General features: G+C 47.1%; 1 protein-coding gene across 3 annotated transcripts in view; it reads right to left on the bottom strand.

Annotated features, from left to right (window-relative positions):
- Positions 1–18,930, bottom strand: part of LOC104828685 (USP6 N-terminal-like protein) — a 73,950-nt gene that overhangs the window by 34,457 nt on the left and 20,563 nt on the right. For 2 of the 3 annotated variants that reach the window (XM_010562549.1, XM_010562553.1), the window contains exon 2: positions 4,190–4,477. Coding sequence is in view for 1 of the 3 variants with exons in the window: in XM_010562548.1 (XP_010560850.1) it covers positions 3,939–4,041 (103 nt within the window). In the remaining 2 variants the exon portion in view is untranslated. Of the gene's footprint in view, positions 1–3,938; positions 4,164–4,189; positions 4,478–18,930 lie in introns of those variants that run through there. The other variant, XM_010562548.1, reaches the window with a different exon arrangement.

Raw genomic sequence — 18,930 nt, 5'->3', positions numbered from 1 at the left:
CTAGCAGCCTATGTCAAATATAGATATTGAAGTTGGATATATTTATTATTTAATTCTGCACATACTTGGATTCCAGAGTAGTTTGACACCATGAAGTCATAGCATTTGCTTGAGGGAAATAACACCTCGTGTATAAGAAAACTACTGAGACAATTTATTTTCTGCAGAGTTTGAGGAAACACATCATTCTGCCCTGATATAAATAGGCTACCTATAAATAGGCACAGACTGTACCTGCCACACTTCTCCATATACCTATATAAGACTGATAACTTTCTTTTTTTTTAAATACACCACTCAAATGACTTTCCCAAGCCTGCCACCCAATTTTCTCCTGTGAGTACTCTATTTTCCCAGCAAACAGAGGTTTTTTTCCCCATGAAAAATACACAAGGTGAAGCAGCTATGAACACAAATGGTAAGAAACCGTGAACAATGCAAGAATGATATTAGATAAATTTACTAGGATATCAGCAACAGAAAGCCCCAAGCCATGCACACTTAAATTCAGCTGGGAAACAAAGTTACCAACTAGTTCCTTTTAAAAAGAATGAGTTGAAAAACCCCATCATCTGTCATCTTACACTAAAACTTGCAGCTTCCAGTTTACAATTTAAGGAAGTAAAAATGAATCCCAGCAACAGTAAGCCTAAAGATGCTTAATGAAAATGCATGTTACTGCCTACCCACTTTGAACACTATCTAGCCAACAGCAAACCTGAAATAAAATATCCAAATTTTGGATGAGAAGAACTTTACTGAAATTAATTTGCCAGCTGAGATCTCAAGTATTGGCAACGGAAAGAAGGTGTCTGCCTCAAAAATCCAAAGACTCAGTGTAAAAACTGTTATCCATAAATCAGATTTACGGTTGCAACCCTCCCCCCAGGCCCCCGTATTTTCCCAGTAAGATCTGCCGAGCTCCCACTGCCCCACACGAGGTGGTACCCACCGGGACCAGTCTGGCCGGGACTGTGGAGAACCTCTGGCCAGCAGTCACCCCACCCGCATGTTGCAACCCTGCTCGCTGCTCCAAAGAGGAACGCAGCATCACCCATGGCCCAGGGGCAGGATGCACACGCATCCTCTGTCACCCCCATCCACGACAATGTCTCCCGCCTATAAACCCATCGGCCATCACCCTGCCTGGTTCATTCCCCCTGTGCCGGTACCTGCAGAAGACACAGATGCCACCACCTCTTTCCACTGAGGTTGTTTGCCAAGGCCACATCTGCAGCCACCAGGTCCTTGTCTCCCTTCCCACTGCTCCATTTATATGAAACAAGGACAAACTTCCATTAAACTCCACCAGGACGCGAGACCTGTATGCAGAATTTAATCCATCAAAAATGCAAATGGATGTGGTCTAAGGACTGGAGCTGAGACATCGAAGGCTCAGCCGATGGTCCCTGCGGGTGGTTGCACATCAGCACACCTTGAGATGCCCTCTTGGAAATTCACTGCAAATGTGATTCCAGATCCAACTGCTCCGAGCCCACCTTGCAAAGCGGTTTTGCTGTTGGGACCTTGGCCAGAAAGCAGTTTCCCAGCCTTTGAATGGAATAGCTGTGGTGATGCTACCAAGCAACCCACCTGAGCCAAAGCTCCTGAATTTTCAGTCTCTTCAAGCCCTTTCTGCCTCCTTACAAGGAAAGTACAGAAGTTTTACATGCTTTTATACTGGTTTTACACAGGTTTTATACTGTCAGTCTGCACTACCACCAGACTGTATTGCTTGACTTCACCATTTTGCTGCAAGGTGAGCTGTAGATCCAGTGTCACCGGGCAGAAGGGCTTTTGAAAATGAAAATATCAGTAAAATCTCCTCCTTTTAGGAGTACAGCATAGCACCTTGTTCTCAGCCTTGGGCTGGATTTGGGGATATTCTGGAACCCAATTTTTAAATATTTTATACTGTAGAAAAGTACCTACTCAAGACACTTGAGATGACAGACCACGTTTTGGTTATTTCTCCGTTCCCGCTGCATCCACCAGTTAGAGCACATTAAAGGCAAGCATGATGCAGGCATACAGCCAATTGAGTTACAAAATCTTAAGTTACCTACCCCAAGCAGAGTCATCGCAACCACGTGCACCCCTGCTCAGCATGCTCCATCTTCAGGGCAAAACTTCTAAAATTTGCATTTTTGCTTCAGTAACCTTTCACAGCACCGTACGTTTCTCCTGTCCAGCTGCACCCCAGCCCACAGAAACATGTATAATTTCTTTTCTGCATGCTATTGCAAGCAGAAGGTCATTGAAAAAGGAGAAATGAGTTTAGGTGAAGATGTGTTGGAGTCCTGAGTGTGCCCAGTTAACGACTAATAGAGACTGCTGTTAGGAGAAGGAAAAAAAAAAAAAAAAGAAAAAAAAAAGGTTTTGACTGACACACTGTACTTAAACACCACGCTGGCCTGTATCAGACTGAAACTACCGCTGTGGAATAAAGTAAAAAAGGTACACACTTACTACAACCACATCCACCACTGCTGAAACTCAACAAGTTGCCGTTCCTGTTTCACGTTCTATTTTAAAAGCACATTTTAACACAACATTTTATGTCTTTAGCTGTCTATGGCATAAGCCTGCAATTTTTCCTTTGGGGAACAGGCTTAAAGGAAATGCTTATTCATCCATGCAAGTGGAAACGCTTATACAACATGTGCTAAGAGGTGAGACCCTCACACAAGGCACGTGTGGAGTCTGTATCACTTCCCAGCAAAGCACTGCTCTCACTTGTAAAGCTGCTAGTAGTTGTAACAGTGGCTCACGCGCTTGCACGCTCTGGAATAAACCTGGCCACGCGAAGCGGTGCAACAGTCTGCTTGCAAAGCGGCTGAAGCAAGCTGCGAAAAGCCGAATAAACCCTATCAGGGTTTTATTAAGTGCACGGAACAGGCGCCTCGAGATGCTTCAAACCGTGCAGGCTATCGGCTCGCAGCAAAGGCCCCGTCGTGGTTGCCTGGTATAATTCGGGGGGCACAGTCGGCTGCAGCGAGCTGAGGGGAGCTGTCATCAGAAGCTCTTCTCCCACGTGCTTAAAGCCTTTCAAAAGCAAAGCCGCGGGGTTACACCACTGTAAGGACCTACCAAGCACAGCCAAAACGAGCACGGCTTTGGGTCTGCTTCGATCACTGCCACAGCCCCAGGAAAGCTCAAAGCCTCCTAAGGCGTCCGTCAGGAGCTGCGGGCTGCTGCGGGCCGTCGACGAGCCGCAGCAGGAAGGGAAGTGAGGGCCACGCGCCGCCAGCCACGGGCAGAGTTTCTGCTTCAGGAGAGCCGGCTCCCCACACAGAAGTCGAGCTGCTCCCGAGGTCTCGGTGCAAGGCCGGCCAGCGTCCCCACCTCCGGCATCGCAGCCGACGCAGTATTTTTGACCAGAAACCCAAATTTCAATCCCCAAATGGGCAACACGCTCAAGGCGCTTGCATCGAGGACTTCTGCTGATCCCCATCCGCAGCTCTTCCCTTGTTAGCCAACCCAGACTCAAACGCCCTGCCCAGGCACCAGCTTCAAAAAAACACGTCGCCAGGCTGCACATCACCGATCTTAGCCCAAATCCGGCACTCGCTTACAACCCTGCTACCGAAAAGGAAATCAAACTTGCACTCGCAAAGTGAATTATGACTTCAGGAATGAAATTACTATCAAGCAGGATGAACCAAGATACAGGAGATCCTGTTTGCATGTTTATTTCCTTGACTACAACAAAAACTCAAGAGCACACAAGCAAGCTTTTTTTTTTTTTTAAGGAGCATGAGGACCCATAAGCCAGCTGAATTGCAAGGAGGTTTGTGTTTTAAGTGTCTTATCTTTGAAAATGACTGCCCATAGATCACTTTATATGAGCCACAGATGTGTTACGAAAATTCAAACGCGCTCCTGTCCCACTAAACTTGCATCGTATCTGAAACTGCGCTGGATAAAAACACACTCACCTCCCTTAGTAGAGGCACTGGGAACACTCAAGTGAGAACCTCCACTGCAACTCACTTTGATACCACCAGCAACAACCCAACAAGCCAGAGCATCCAGCATCATCGCACGCGAGATCCTGCTGATTTATTAGCACGTATACCCACAGCACATGATGGTTCTTGGGGCGATTCCCACCTGCTCCGGAGGTGGTCTGTGAGGTCAGAGAAGGGAGCGTGGAAATTCAACCTGGCTCCAAGCAACATGTCCTTACCTGAGCCTGGTATCAGGTGCCGAGATGCATCAGTTCAGCTGGAGTTGTCCTCTCCCCTGCGGGCATCTACCTGGCAGGAGTTGGTTGTCTCCGCCGTGGGGTGGCAAGGACCCCCAGCTGCTGCAGCCCACCAGTCAAATACCCTTTCGCTTCACCCGCGCTGCCCCAGCTCAGTGTGGCAGCTCTCCCCTCCGCTCCTCCAGCACCTGAGAGCTCACTGCGAGGGGCTGGGAGAAAAGGCAAGGCGGGAGGTAATCTCCACGCGGGCTCTCTCTTCCCCTGGGCTCACTGTGAAGGAAATAAGAAGTTGGTAAGTTTTGCAGTTCCGGCATGGTGGTGGCACCATCCTTTACCAGCGCAGGGGGTCTTTGCATGCAGAGGCAAGGCAGGTCCCATTGGAGCGGGCAGCAAGCCCTCAGCCTGGTGGGGAAGGAACAGGCTGTAACGGGAGGGCACCCAACAGCAGAAAGTAAACTACGCTTGTCTGTGCTGCAAGAAAACCCTCAGGGTGGGTTGTGCTCTGATTTTGTTGATTCGGTGGGTTTTTCAGGATGAGTTTCCTCCCCACCCAGCTCACAGCATAAGCCCAGCCCAGCACGGACTTGCGCTAATACAGAGGACTTGTTATAGGGATTTTGTTTGGGACTGGGCAGGAATTTTACAACTATCTGACCATACATGCCAGCCTGCATGCCTTCAGCTGCACAACATCATCTTGTCGCGGGGGTTTCTCCAGGGGTGCTCAGTTCAGACATAACCCAGCACCTGGTTTGCGGCAGGGGCTGTGTTTTAGCCCATTTTCTGGCCTGGTTGAGTGCCAGGGGATGGAGGGGCTTCCCATGTAGATCTCAGAGTCCATCACACCTTTGTACCAGCAGACACACATGCTACCGGCAACTCAGCAGGCAGAACATGCCCCCTGCCCAAGCCAAAGGCACAGTGTGACACCCAACTTCAGCGGATCTAAGATCATGTTGCCACCAAGAAGGGATGCAATAGGGGATCCAGGCCACTCCTCCAGGAACAAGCTGGGGGGAAAGGGAGATGCAGCATATAGGACTTCGGTCAGGTCAAGACCAGTAGCACACCATCACCAGCTCGCACAGCCGAAGAGCTGGCATTAGTGGCACCGCCTAAGTCACCTCCTGGCACCCGCAGTTCTGACCCAATACATCCAAACAGCTAATGCCGTTCGAAGGACACCAGAGCTCAACATACAGCTATCATTTTTTTAAAACAAGTTTTTCATTCTCACCTTAAGCAACCCAGAGAAGCAACGGCGCTGGTTTCACAAGTGTGAAATCAAGACATCACCCCAAAGCACAACGCTTCTGTTGGCAACCAGCAAGCACCGGGAGGGGGAAGTGTGCACCAATGCCCGGGAGAGGAAGCACAGCTTGCTTTCGTCATGAACAGCCACTTTAATAACACCACCTCTCCTCCAATCCCCCTCAGAAGCACCTGTGAATGGACTTTTCCCCATGTTCCTGGGCTGTCCTATGCCAAATTTCCCTGCTGTCACCCCCCCACCCCCCAGCACCCAGACACAATGACTCAGAGACCCCAAAGTGCAGAAGACTTCACACCCTTTCAGAGGTGGCCACCTCTATCATCAAGCAACCTGTAACACAGATTACATTATATATACGTTATCACTGAGTAGATTATAATGTGGTTTACATGTATTATAATGCAGATTACACACATTTCCCTCTGTTTTCCCAATTTGCCCCAAGCTTTTAAAGTACAATGGCAAGCTGTGGTCACAACGATGATAATACTTTGCCACTAGACTATGGCAACACCATGAAACCTAAATACATTGGCCAAGTCTTTTAGTTATAGAAATAACTAAAAAAACCATGTAATGCTGCATTTACATGCTATCCACCCCCCTCAATACTACCAGCATGCACACCAGCGCTGCCAGTAAATAAAACCTCAACCCTCTCGCCACCATACTTCCTGTGCTCCCAGCACTTACCTCTCACTCTCATTTTCACACACATTTTTTTGCACTGTGCCTTGGGCTCTTCTGCCCAAGGATGGAGACAGGAGGAGAGAAGCAAGAGGGCTGATAAAGACATTTGCTCTCCTCCCTGCTTACGCTCAGTAAGCTCAGCCTTGGTGCTTCTGCAAAGCTCAGCTGTTGCAATGTCAGAAGATGCAGCTTTAGACATAAGCTAAACCCTCTGAGAAGAACAGTGAGTCTACCAGCAATTCTTCATCAGCTTCTATTTTTAGATCTCATGGGAAATAAAAGAGCATCCAAACATTTTTTTTTAAACTTTTTTTGACAGAAACTCATCTTCTCCAGACAACAATAGCAAAAAAAAAAAACCCAAACAAACAAAAACTGGCACAAAAAACCCCGAGGTGCACAAATTGTTTTGGTTTTTTTTTTAAAGCACCATTATTTAAATGATTTCTCATTTAAAAAAGAGAAGAAGTAAACTGAAGAATGCAAAAGTGCATGTGCTGCTTTGGGAATTCAAGACGAATTTTCTCTCTGCATTCCCTCCTTCCTCCATTCCAGTGTCTATAAAAAGGCCAGAAAAGCGGGGGGGGGGCGGCGAAGGGGGGCAAATCCCCTTTTTTCAGGTGATGCACTGACCTGGAAAGGAACTATATAAACATGGAGCTTAGGAACCAGCTTCTTCTGTTTGCTTAAGACTGGAAGAGCAGTTTACATTTCCTTAACCATAAACTAAAGGAAGCTACAACGATGGTCATTATCCACTTGGACATGCATTCCTCTCAAAATATTGTTATTTTATTCTTTTCAGTCCATGTAGCAACACCACAGGACATGCTACTCCTCCTTTTTACCATCCCCATGGTCATTCTTGTCTCCAGCTATACATGGCTATTTTAGGCAAACTAAAAGCTCTTATTGCATCTCCTTTTGCTGTTTAAAACTTTTCCTGCTTTTCGGCTCAGCGGCCACAGCCAGCTAGAGGCCACCCACACCTAACGTGTGCCCGAAGCAGCGGGGTGAAGACACGCATCCTGGCTGATACCTAAGATGTCACCCTGGGCACTGCAGAGCTAGCAATGGTCACTAGCCAAAACCAAAGGAACAAGGATGCAAAAAGAAGCTATCGTGCTGCCAGCAGTCCTTGCTCTCCTTGGCACAGAGGGGCGGCATCTTTTTAGAAACACAAATAAGGAAATAACAAACGTACTATCACATAAAGTCACTGGGACAGCCGATGAAATAAATGGGTAGGAAGTTAAAAATCCACTAACAAGATGCAGCTTGTCCGTGTAAAACTCACCCAAAATAATCATCAAGGCGAATGATTTATAAGTTACAGACATATAAGTTCAGTTAAAGTGAGACCTATGCTGACCATGTGGAGTCTTGCACCACTTGCCAGAGCTGCTGGCTGCACCCCATTTTTAGGAGGGGAGGCAGCTTGAGCCATTAGCCTGACCCTGACCCAGACTAATGGCCATCCCCTAGGAAAATATGTATTTTAAATGAGGTTCTCCAAGTACCATCCTCATTCCTTCAACTGCTGTAATAAGTTTAATCAGCTCAAACCGCCTCCAAACACAGAACACCATGCAGTAAATTATTTGTATTTGGCAGCCTCTGCAGAGGACACTCCCTGACCGCTTTGCTGGCAGTACCTTGGACTTGCATTACCTTCAAACAGCATCTGTGGACTCTAATGGGCGAGCTGTTGTTAACTTCTTTTCTTCTACCAAAGCCCCACACAGGCATATTTGGTAACGGAAAACTTCAGGGGAACAAGAAGTATTTGATCCGACACTGGGAAGTACTGAGAAAATGTCTCCCAAAGCTCTATTACAGCCCTGAACCATATGCAGGACAGCGTTAGGATACACAAAATTTTTAAGGAGTATGAAAGCAATCTTTTTTTAATTACAACATAACCTTTCCCTTCCTTTTTGCTTGTTGATAACTCCTAAAATTACCCCAACTGAACAGTCGCGGGAATTTTTGCTATTTTTTTTGTGCAAAAGCAGCTTTTTATATAAACAAGAAAATTTAATGGTTGTGTTCCCTTTGAGGAAATTGTTCACACAAGAAGTCCCCCCCTCTTCCCTTCATGGAAAATATGTTTATAAAATCCAACTGGAGGTGAAGACTTAAGGCAGATGTAATATTTCAGCTTACGAAACAACAATGGTCATGTAGGACATGGCTCGCCCGGCAGCCCCCTCCCTGGAAGTGTTCAAGGTGTCGTGGTTTAACCCCAGCCAGCAACTAAGCACCACGCAGCCGCTCACTCACTCCCCCCCCATCCAGTGGGATGGGGGAGAAAATCAGGAAAAGAAGTAAAACTCCTGGGTTGAGATAAGAACGATTTAATAGAACAGAAAAGAAGAGACTAATAATGATAATGATAACACTAATAAAATGACAACAGTAGTAATAAAAGGATTGAAATGTACAAATGATGCACAGGGCAATCGCTCACCACCCGCCGACCGACACCCAGCCAGTCCCCCAAGCGGCGAATCCCTGCCCCCCCCCCACTTCCCAGTTCCTAAACTAGATGGGACGTCACATGGTATGGAATACACTGTTGGCCAGTTTGGGTCAGGTGCCCTGGCTGGGCATGAGAAGCTGAAAAATCCTTGACTATAGTCTAAACACTACTGAGCAACAACTGAAAGCATCAGCGTTATCAACATTCTTCACATACTGAACTCAAAACATAGCACTGTACCAGCTACTAGGAAGACAGCTAACTACATCCCAGCTGAAACCAGGACACAAGGCCAGGTTGGATGGGGCTTCGAGCAGCCTGGTCTAGTGGAAGGTGTCCCTGCCGATGGCAGGGGGGGTGGAACTAGATGATCTTTAAGGTCCCTTCCAACCCAAACCATTCTATGATTCTATGACACCCTGTTAAAAGCAGCTCGCCACCTTATGAGTCAATGTAAAAATAACTCAAGGGTTCTTGTTTTTGTTTTTTTTTAATAGTTGAAATCAACATCTGTGTCATTTGGTCAGGGCTCCAAAATACATCTTACAATTCACAATGTATTTGGCTGTTACCACTTTACCATGGTCAACGTAAAACTAAACCTGACACTAAAAATGGATCCATTGAGACATGCAACTTACCAAGCAGGGAAAATGAAATGGCACTGATATTTTGGAGTAAGCTGTATTACTGCAATAACAGTTTCCGTACTTTAGATATAAGTGCAATGAAAAGATGCTCAGGGAGCAGTGGAAACGCAGCCGGGCGGGCTGGTGCTGGATGCTGGTAAGAGCTAAGTGTGGGAGAGGATGCGACTCTCCCGGCCACTGGCAAAGCCCTAGTGCTGGTAGCGGGCAGCTGGTGAGGTGCCATGCTGGGCAGTGACCAATGGCAATCAGCATCAGCTCTGGGCCATCAACAGCAGCCAAACCAGTGGTCCCAAAACTGCGGTCCGAGCCCACACCGCCAACCACAACCCTGTGCAAGTGCAGAGCCCATCTCCCCGTCACTGCAGCGAGAGTCCCCAGTCCCGGAGCAAAGCCATGCTGGTCCCCAGTGCAGTGGGTGTGAACAGCTGGCACAGCTGCATGTCTGCTTGGAGGATAAAATGAGTCTTCCCACTTCCTTCACCAGCCCTACGTTCACCCAAAGCTCCCAACAACACTTTTTTCCTTGCAAGCGCACCCTCAGCTCTTGGGGTATTCCCTAATTAGCTAAACGCCAGCCTCCAAAGAGCTCGGCAAGGACTGCTCATGTCACCACGCTGCCGTCTCACGGGCTTTATCAAAATGGCAGCATTTTCCCCTGACCCACAGCAGTGAGGGTGAGCCCCCAGCACGCACCCCTCCATCTGGGAGATGGCAGAGTACTGCCACACTTCGTGGCACGTACCACCACGTAATGTCATATGCCCCCAGCATCCCTAGGCCACCTCAAACGTCAGTCAACCAGAAATTCAGGTTTGCTGACTCAGCATCTCCCACCTCTGGTTTGGAAATCTCCTGTGATGATCACAGCATCAGGAAGAGGCACGGATTCAGCATGGTTTCTGGGGGGAGAACGCTACGCTCAAGTGCATCATCTGGGTCATCCCTCGTTTTACCCCACGAGGGACTCAGAGGTGGAGGCGTGGCACAATGAACCCCATGTGTGGAGTCCAGCTCCACGTGGTACATGGAGAGCCCCGAGCAGGTCTGCTGTTGACCTGCACCCACAGGTGCCACCATGGAGCCCAGTGCCCTTGGGGATGTAAAACCGAGTCAGCCAGGCGACACAGGCAGACATCAAACAGGATGTCATCTTTCCATTTCTAGTTTTTCGGAGGCATTCAGGCAGCACTTTCAATCAAATATGCTTGAGAAAGCAACACAAGGCACTTCAGAAAAACCGATGCTCAAAACTGCAGTACATCTATTACCTACAATTACTGTTTACCATGTCCTCAGCATTTCTGATGTGAATAATGGACAGCAACGAAAGTGGGATAAAAGCAAGTCAAAGGGGACCACAGCAGGCTCAAGTCCACTAATGAAAATGTTTGAGAAGGGTTCTTCCAGTGAAGGCTGGAGTTTGCATGGGGAAAGTGACAGTATGCATGGAAGAACTAAAAAAATTACAAAACCCCATCTCAGATGAGATAAAAAGCAGAGGGAGAAGTTTAAGTAGATTACATCACTGCCACAGGCTCTCAAGACAAGCATTTGATACGACAGAGACCCATGCAAGGCTGCCCATAAAAGCAGCAGCAGCAGGTGCTGTTCTCCCCAGGAAACAAACACAACTCAAGTATCACCTGTGTTTCAAGATGCAGTCTTACTTAGCTGAAGACACGCTCAGCTAAAGAAAAAAAAAAAAAAAGATAATTTCAACTTGAAAGATGCATTTGTCTTAAAAATGCTTTAACATTCACCCAACAAAACAACAACTAGACAGTTCACTTAAAACACCTTCACTTAAAACAGTTCATTTATAAACACAAAATTTCAGTTAACTGCTACAGAAGACATTTGCAAGCAGGGTGATTATTTCCTCCGCAGCCTGGGAAGTGGGAATCTTCCTGTTCCAAGATCAAAACCTGGGAGGGCTGAATGCATCCTACCAAAGTGCAACTGGGCTCAGCCCTGTGCAAGAAGGCTTGGAAAAGGGAAGTTGTCAATAAATAAGCATCTGAGGGCAGTGGAGGGTGTTTTGATATGAAAGGCACGAAGAAATCCCTTTTTTTTTTCCCTAAAGTAAAGAGTGGGGCCAACATAAAGAATAAGATGCATGCTGAAGTTAGAACATGCCTGCAGGCCTTTGGATAAGACTTCAAAATAGAATAGCAATTGCACAGGAGTTTTCTGCATTCTGTTTTTTACAAAATGTCAAGTCCTTCAGCAGGAAGGATCCTTTCCAGAGAGCAGAGATGAGAGCTGGTTCACTCTTTATCATCATCTTTATAATAGAGAGGAGCCTTTAATTTAAAGCACAGTTGCTTCAGTCTTGTCCTGGCCGAGTACAAACCAAGGAGTTCGTCTTCCCGGTTCCCATTTCCCCTGTAAGCCTGGACCTGGATTCCTGTCTCAGCTCACTGGTCCACTGGTCGCAGACCCTCCTTTAGCACCTGCTTTCAGACAGATGCACAGCTGCAGCAAAACAAAAGCAGTGCCTTTCCCACCTGCTCTGAGCAGCCTATCCTCTCCTTATGGATATCTCCCCACCGGACCCTCTCCTAGGACCCACTACAGGAGCGCGAGCACTAAATCTCTTTTGCAGCAGTAATTCCTGCACTGCGCTAAACCTATTGCATGTTTCTCCCACTTCCTTCCATTGACAGAAAACAAAAGCTTGTACTGTTGCTCACCGTTATCAGAAAATATTTGCTTTCCCAGATTGTTTCTCCCCTCCTCATTTCGGAAGAGTTTTCAGTAGAATAACAGGCTTGCTCCCAACAAAAAGCAGCAAGGGGTGATTTGGGACAGAGACCCTTCTGAGCCCCCCTGGCAAATCCAGCCCAGACACAGGCACAGCCCGGTCCTGCCCTCCCCATCCCTGCTGGGGACCGCACGCTCCAGCACCTCCTCCGTCAGGAGACGATGCTCCAGCTGCCTGGCCTGCAGAGATGGGACCAACTCTGCAGCGCTGACCTGGCTTCAAGTAGCTGTCCCTGTTTTCTAGCTGCAGATCATCTCCAGAAGATACTCTGCCCACTCTGAGCATCTGCTGTATCATACTCTGAGTATCTGCTGTTTCTCTCTTCTCACTATGCACTGCACTTCCTTCCTGCCAGATCCCTTATCACCACGTTTCACCCCAAAACCACCCAGATGAAACTTCCACTCTTGCTGATGCTGCTCTTTTATTCAGCAACCAAAAGAATCACTCTTGCGCCAGGCACTAAGCCCATGGTGGTCCTGCCAATGAGCGACACAGAGTTAAACACAGGTGTCACGTGGAAATGCGGTGCTAAGCTTACAGGTCCCAAAAAAGCACTGAATGCATGCACATGCTTGGTCACTTTTTATTTTTATTTTATTTTTTTTTAAGCAACCAGAGTATCAAGTGTCAGGTCCTAAAACTAAGAAGGGCAACAAAGGTCCAAGTATTATTCAGGATATTAAACACTCAACTACTGCAACCCAAGCTGACACTTTGCAAACTCCTAATTAAAATCTGCCCATGATGGCTGTTGTCAAGCCCAAACACCTTTTAGACCCACGTGGTGGTTCCCTGCAACGAAAGCATTACCCAGACAGCTACTCCATACCCCGAAACCAATGCAAGGGAAAATGTGGAGTCGCAGACAACACGCTCTTGCAGGAGCTCAGCACTAGCCCTGCATTATCTACTGGTGAAAGCTCGCAGGAGGTCTCATCCAGAAGAGGAAAGCTCAGGTCTTAACTCTGGCAATCGCTTTGGCATGAGGCTCCACCTAAGACTGAACAGATTTTGAAAATATGAGCTTCAAAGTAAATAAATTCTTGGTCCAAGAACACCAGAAAAAAACAAAGACCACTTTGGCAAGTTTCTGGTGTTAAATGATCCATAACCTCTTCCAAGCAAGATTCTCTTTACCATGGCAAGTCCTGCCCAGCCCCGGAGCAGCACAGGCCTTGCAAGCCTCCCCATACCCCTGCAGCCCTGCTCCTCGCCGCTGGCAGCTGCAGGATGTGGGCTCAGTGCTTCGGGGAGCAGTGACTTTTTTTTTTTTTCCTGACCCAAGGCTGGACCAGTGACCGCGTGTGGTGTCAACACCTTCAGTAGGCTGGGCTGTCATTTCTGACAGTGCTTGTGGTCATTAAAAAGGCACCACAGCATGAAAGGGCTTGCTGGCAAGCAAAACAGTCTCAGCTCAGGGAATGTTTCCTTCATTTCATTTATTGGCAATTAGCAGAAACTCCTCATCACCGATTTGGGTACTGAGAAAAAAATATCTACATAAAGAAGTAAACAACCACTTAAACACCTTCCTTGTCCCTTCCCCAGGCTCAGCCCAAGCCAGACACCTTCCCCAGCCCCCCCACCAGCATCAACGTCCCTGATGCCCACTGCGATGCAGCGGCACACCGCCAATGCAGCACAGACACCTCTTGCCTGTCCTTCTTCCTGCCCGTGTTCACATGGCATGCGTTTATTATTTACATGCAGCTTAATTGCTTTCCTCACCCGATGTCATCAGAGGCAAGCGCAGAGAAACACCTAACTGTGCAGTTCACTTTGGAAAGCCCGACCATCTCTGCTGGTAACTACCAAGAGACAGATAGCATCAGCAACCCAACCTCAAAGCCCTTCTTCTCCTCCTGCTTTTTATAGCACTGCTCTTTAAGAAGCTTTTTCATGGCCACTTTGATGTTTGCAAAAGCCCAGGACCAGCTCACCTGATCCCAAAGATCTGTGCTGGCTTTTCAGTCCGTAGACATCAGGCAAGTCCAGCAGCCTATGGACTGATGAAGATGACCTTCAGGTTGTACACTGGAATTTGTTGGCTTTCTTACCATCTCAGAGACATTCACAGGTAAGTCCCAAGTGTCTCCAGACAGCCACAGCCCAAACCACTACAGGAAGACCTGAAATTTAAGTTGCCATTACTTATGCCTGCCCTCCCATGAGATTCCTGCACTACAGCATCTCCATCAGCATGTCATTCCTCTGTCCAAGCTTTCCTCTTCCAACCTTTTAAACTTGTCCAAATTCAGTTTTTTGATCCCATTCTCAAGTGCTTTTAACTGGCAATCTTACAGCTGCTGCAGCCAGGGGAAACACTGAAGTGCAAGCCACTCCTCTGACCTGGGAAAGGTCCCTCATGAGATGCACCCAACTCTAACATCACACGCTCTTAGGCACCAAAATCCACCAGAAAACAGATTTCAATATTTCTCCTGCCTGTGGGCTGCTCCTCCCTCTTCTCCTCCCCCCAGCAACATGCCTTTGGCTGAAAAAGTTTCTGGAACTACAAAAACTTTAAAGAAAGCATTAGAGAAATGCATTATTAAGAGAAGGTCATAAAAGAACAACAACTTGAGAATAGCTGCAGCTAAAAATACCTGATCCCCACACCCCTTCTTTAGAGAAAGCATTATCAGATATCACTTCCCAATGTTAAAAACATGTATGTTTGTTTTTTAATTAAGGTGGTATTTTGAACACTGGATTTTCTTGCCCGGGAACACAACAAGAGACCTTGGGAAAAGACCTTGGTTGTTTCCTCAAAGATCCCACTTTTCTGTGCCATCTGATGGTAAGATACTGTCTGAATCTGGCACCTGCAAATCTGTATTTTCTTCTAGCACCACCTAACTTTGCAAAATAACTTTCTAAAGAGACCAAAGTATTTTGGCCAGCCATACAGAGTTGCAGAGTGTTTGTGCAATATGGATTTATTTTTATTTTTTAATACTTCAGAGTATCGAGGTGGAGAATGTGGGAAGGAGATAACATCAACAAGCAGAGCAGCAGCGCAGAGGAAGCATTGGCACAGGGCTGGAAACCGCCTCTCGCCTGACCCAAATCCTAGGCAGGACTGGAAAAATCTGCATTATGGACAGACTAACTTGGTTACTCAGTATGCTGCCGAAAATCCTCCCAGCCCTAAAGGGTGTAATCGACATCTAGTGGACAGCAAAATAGCCATGATGTACAGCAATCTGATGGCTTCCTTACAAAAGTAGGATGAGCAGACTAAATGGAGTCAATTAAATGGCCCCCAGCAAACAGTTTGTACCACTTCATTGCTTAAATAAGCTCTGGTTTATTGATCACGTAGAAAAATACCCAAGAATTACTGCAGGCGGGTAAGGGAACACCTGTGCTAACATTTCAGCAAACCAAACACGTACAAGGGGAAGGTTAGCATACCACAGCACGCTTTTTCCTCCAAAGATGTAAATGAAATCCAGGAATAACTTCTCCAGAAGGTCCCAAAACCTTGCCCAGGTCACACTCTTTACTTTCTAACCCTTAACAAATATATACCTTTCCCCCATTCAGAAATGCTCAAAACAATACTTTTTTTTTGAGAAATCACACACACAAATATAATTTTGTCAGTCCATTAATTTGGTGGCCAACTCTTGCCCTGCTGTCCCTCCCAGGTGCCCCCTTCCCTCCACCATAAAACAAGCAGCACATCTCCTAAGTGCCCATTTCCCCTGCTCCCTCATACCTTTAGTCCACCTGCTCCCCTGTCAAAGTCATCTGAAACTGGCCTGATGCAAAATTTAGCAGCATCAAAGATACTGAGTGTGCAAGCCTCCTGCTTCCCTGACAAGTCAGGGTGAATACCCACCAAAAAGCACTTCGAGGACTAACCTGAAAGCGATGAGCAGGAAGACAACCACAGCTATGTTATACTGTTAAAAAGTTGGCTAAAGGAGACACACCAGTCTGCCGGGGGACCCCCCCGGAGGAGGATTGGGGTTCTTTTGAAGGACAGCCACTGAGCAGGACCACGGAGATGCATTAAGAAAGAGGCAAGGCTCAGCTTCACGGCCACCACCTCCCTCCATCCACTCAGCCCGGAGGAACTTGGAAGACGTGCCCACATGATGTCATTACTGGGTTGGTGTCTAAATAAAGGAAGCTTTTTATAGAATTTCCCACTGACAAACTTAATCCAGTAAACCCCGATAGCCAAGACTTCGTCAAGCAGAAGGGAAGGAAAAGGGAAAACAATAACTGTACCATCGCTGGGGCCAGGGCAGGTGGGTGGCGTCTCAGGAAAGAAACCAAAACAAACCCAAATTTACTCCCTAATACCTGCATGTTGGATAAAAAGCACAGGTAAGAGAGCAGGTAACTTAAGGGAGATGTGTTTTTACAGCATCTGTCACAAGGAAGCGCAGCCTATTTCTGCACCAGGGTAGGGGAGAGAAGGATGAAGATGAGGAGGGAGGATAGGGAGAGAAAAACTTTGCTTAAAGAGAGTAAGTAAAACATACTTCCATGTCAGAGGGGTTTTCCAGCTTCATATTATTCATGTGGCAATTACTGTGCTTCCTAAAAGCAAACGGGGTGTTTCTGCATATTCAGAAGACTCTTGACTGAAAACATCTTAAGCTCAAATCATCAGCAAGCAGCATATGGCTGGAAGTTCTCAAGAAAAAATACTAACGAAAGCAAAACCATCCGGCAGTTAGTCGAGTTCATGTGTGCCTGTGTGTCATCCTCTTCTTTGTAACCCTTCATCACTTCCACAGCACTAAAGAGCGGTTCCCCTTCCTCCCTCTGCTCCTCACTGCATCTTCAGCTGGGCATCCACTTGGAGAGCAGTTGCAATAGCCTAGTGACTCATGCTGCAGTAATGTGGGTGGGAACTGCTCCCATGCCCAGCTTCTAAGGACACAGCCTTTTATGGTATTTTTAGAGTGGAAGCTGTTGTGGTTTGCAGCACTCCGCCTTTTGTCTTGCAGGAGCCTCAGAGAAAAGAGCTCACGCTCCCCCGGGGCTCCAGCATGCAACAGCGAGGAGCCCACGCAGGTGATGAGCAAGCCAATGCCAGGCTCCATGGACTTCCTCGTCCAGCCACGTCAGGGATGCTCCAGGATGTCACCCGCTCCACATGGCAGTGCCGTAGCTCATCCGCAGGCTCTCCCACCTGCGCCGTGGGTCGTCGGGTGGTTCCACTGCCCCACAGCCTCCACACCAGATGTAAGGGCAGGGTGCGGGTGTGAGCTGTGCTGCGGACACCGTAACTACTGCAGCCCAACTTTGAGTCATCCCCTGCATCCCCTGAGTCTTACCACCCTGTGGCAATACACCGACAACCTCTTCATCATCTCCAGTGATGAGCCACCAGACATAGTGTTTCTACCCTTCACGGGCTGCCAGAGTCCCATCTGTCTTCCCTCGGGGTGAGTCATTAACTTAGGACTCCATCTCTCCACCAAGTAGAAAATTAATTCTGTAGGGTTTCTACCCCATAGAAATTTAGCTAAAACAGGGCAAGAAGTTTTTAGGGAAAAGCAGGCAGGGGTGTTGCACTGAAACCAGGTTAAAAGCATCAGGGAGAAGTGCAGCAGCAGCAAAGACACTCTGCAGGCTTGTGGACCACAGCACGTGCAACTCAAACTTGGCAAGGTAACGAAGCAGACTCAGCTGCGCTCTTTAAAAGCTGAGGGTCACATGTGAGATTAAAAAGAGTATCCCAGAACATTACCCTAGAGGGCTTGAAACAGGACCCTGGCTGCAAAAGTGCAGCAGATTGCTCTCCAATCTCCTTTGCACCTGAAGCATTATCTGCTCTAGAAGAGAAGGGCATGAAAGTTTCTGCATCCCCAATCACAACTCCAACCAGCTGCTGATTTTAGTCCTTTTAAAGCTGTTAAATTCAAGAGGAAAATAAATTATACTCTGCACATGCCTAAAAAGTCTAGGAGAAAAGCTATCAGGATGAAGGAAAAAGTAGTAATCAGTTCTCCTGATGTAAAGCCACTGACATTAAATATATTTTCTTATTCCTTCTGAAATCCCAGTGAGCTCTGCAAGGAGCCAGGACAGACGAAATGACAGACCGTCCCTACAGACGGATTTCACCGAGTGGGAAGACACAGTGAAAAGCTGCTCTGGAGTGACTTCTCAGGTACAAGAGACACAGCAGAAGGGAAGTTTGGGGGAGGTCCATGTCAGCAAGCACTACACAGTCCATAACATAGCTTGGAGGTGAGACAACAGCAGCAGAACACTGCAACCAAAAACCCTCCAGCCCTAATACAAATTAAAAGGGGATTCAATGCATTGCCCTTGGCACAGCAAGCCCCAACACCTGCTAAACAAGATGCCCCACACCAGGGGGACAGCCAGAGCTCCCCAGACAGACCAAGTTGGAGTCTTTTGCTTCCCAAGCAGATGAAATACATTTCCAAGTTTAGGGAGTCTTCTTGCTATTAGATAATGGATCGAGATTAGAGAATTAAAGCTTAAAAAAAAAAAAAAATCACGTGAAAGGCTCCATCCTGTTCAAAGGAATACAATGAATTTCCTGTAGTCTTGCCCTAAAGACCACAACATCACACCCAATTACTATCCCATCTTACTCTAACTCCTGCAGAGCTAGCTTGGTCATTGGAAAGCAAAATGAGCTCTGCCTTGCCTCATTTCTCATTAAACTACTAACTACACACAGCAGTGGCTGTGTAAGAGGTAGGGCAAGTTACTTAATTTTCATTATCCTTTACTTGGACGAGCATTATCAAATTTGATTTAAAAAAAAAATCATGAAGAAAAACAAACTGAACACAATAACCAGCCCAAAGCTCCTACAGACAGAAAAGGGACACATCCAAGCCTGAGCTCAGGTTCACG

The sequence above is a fragment of the Haliaeetus leucocephalus genome, unplaced genomic scaffold (genome assembly GCF_000737465.1).
Source record: "Haliaeetus leucocephalus isolate CR32 unplaced genomic scaffold, Haliaeetus_leucocephalus-4.0 Scaffold161, whole genome shotgun sequence".
Taxonomy (NCBI): domain Eukaryota; kingdom Metazoa; phylum Chordata; class Aves; order Accipitriformes; family Accipitridae; genus Haliaeetus; species Haliaeetus leucocephalus.
Note: the sequence above shows the minus strand (reverse complement) of the source record. Positions and strands in the feature narration are given on the sequence as shown.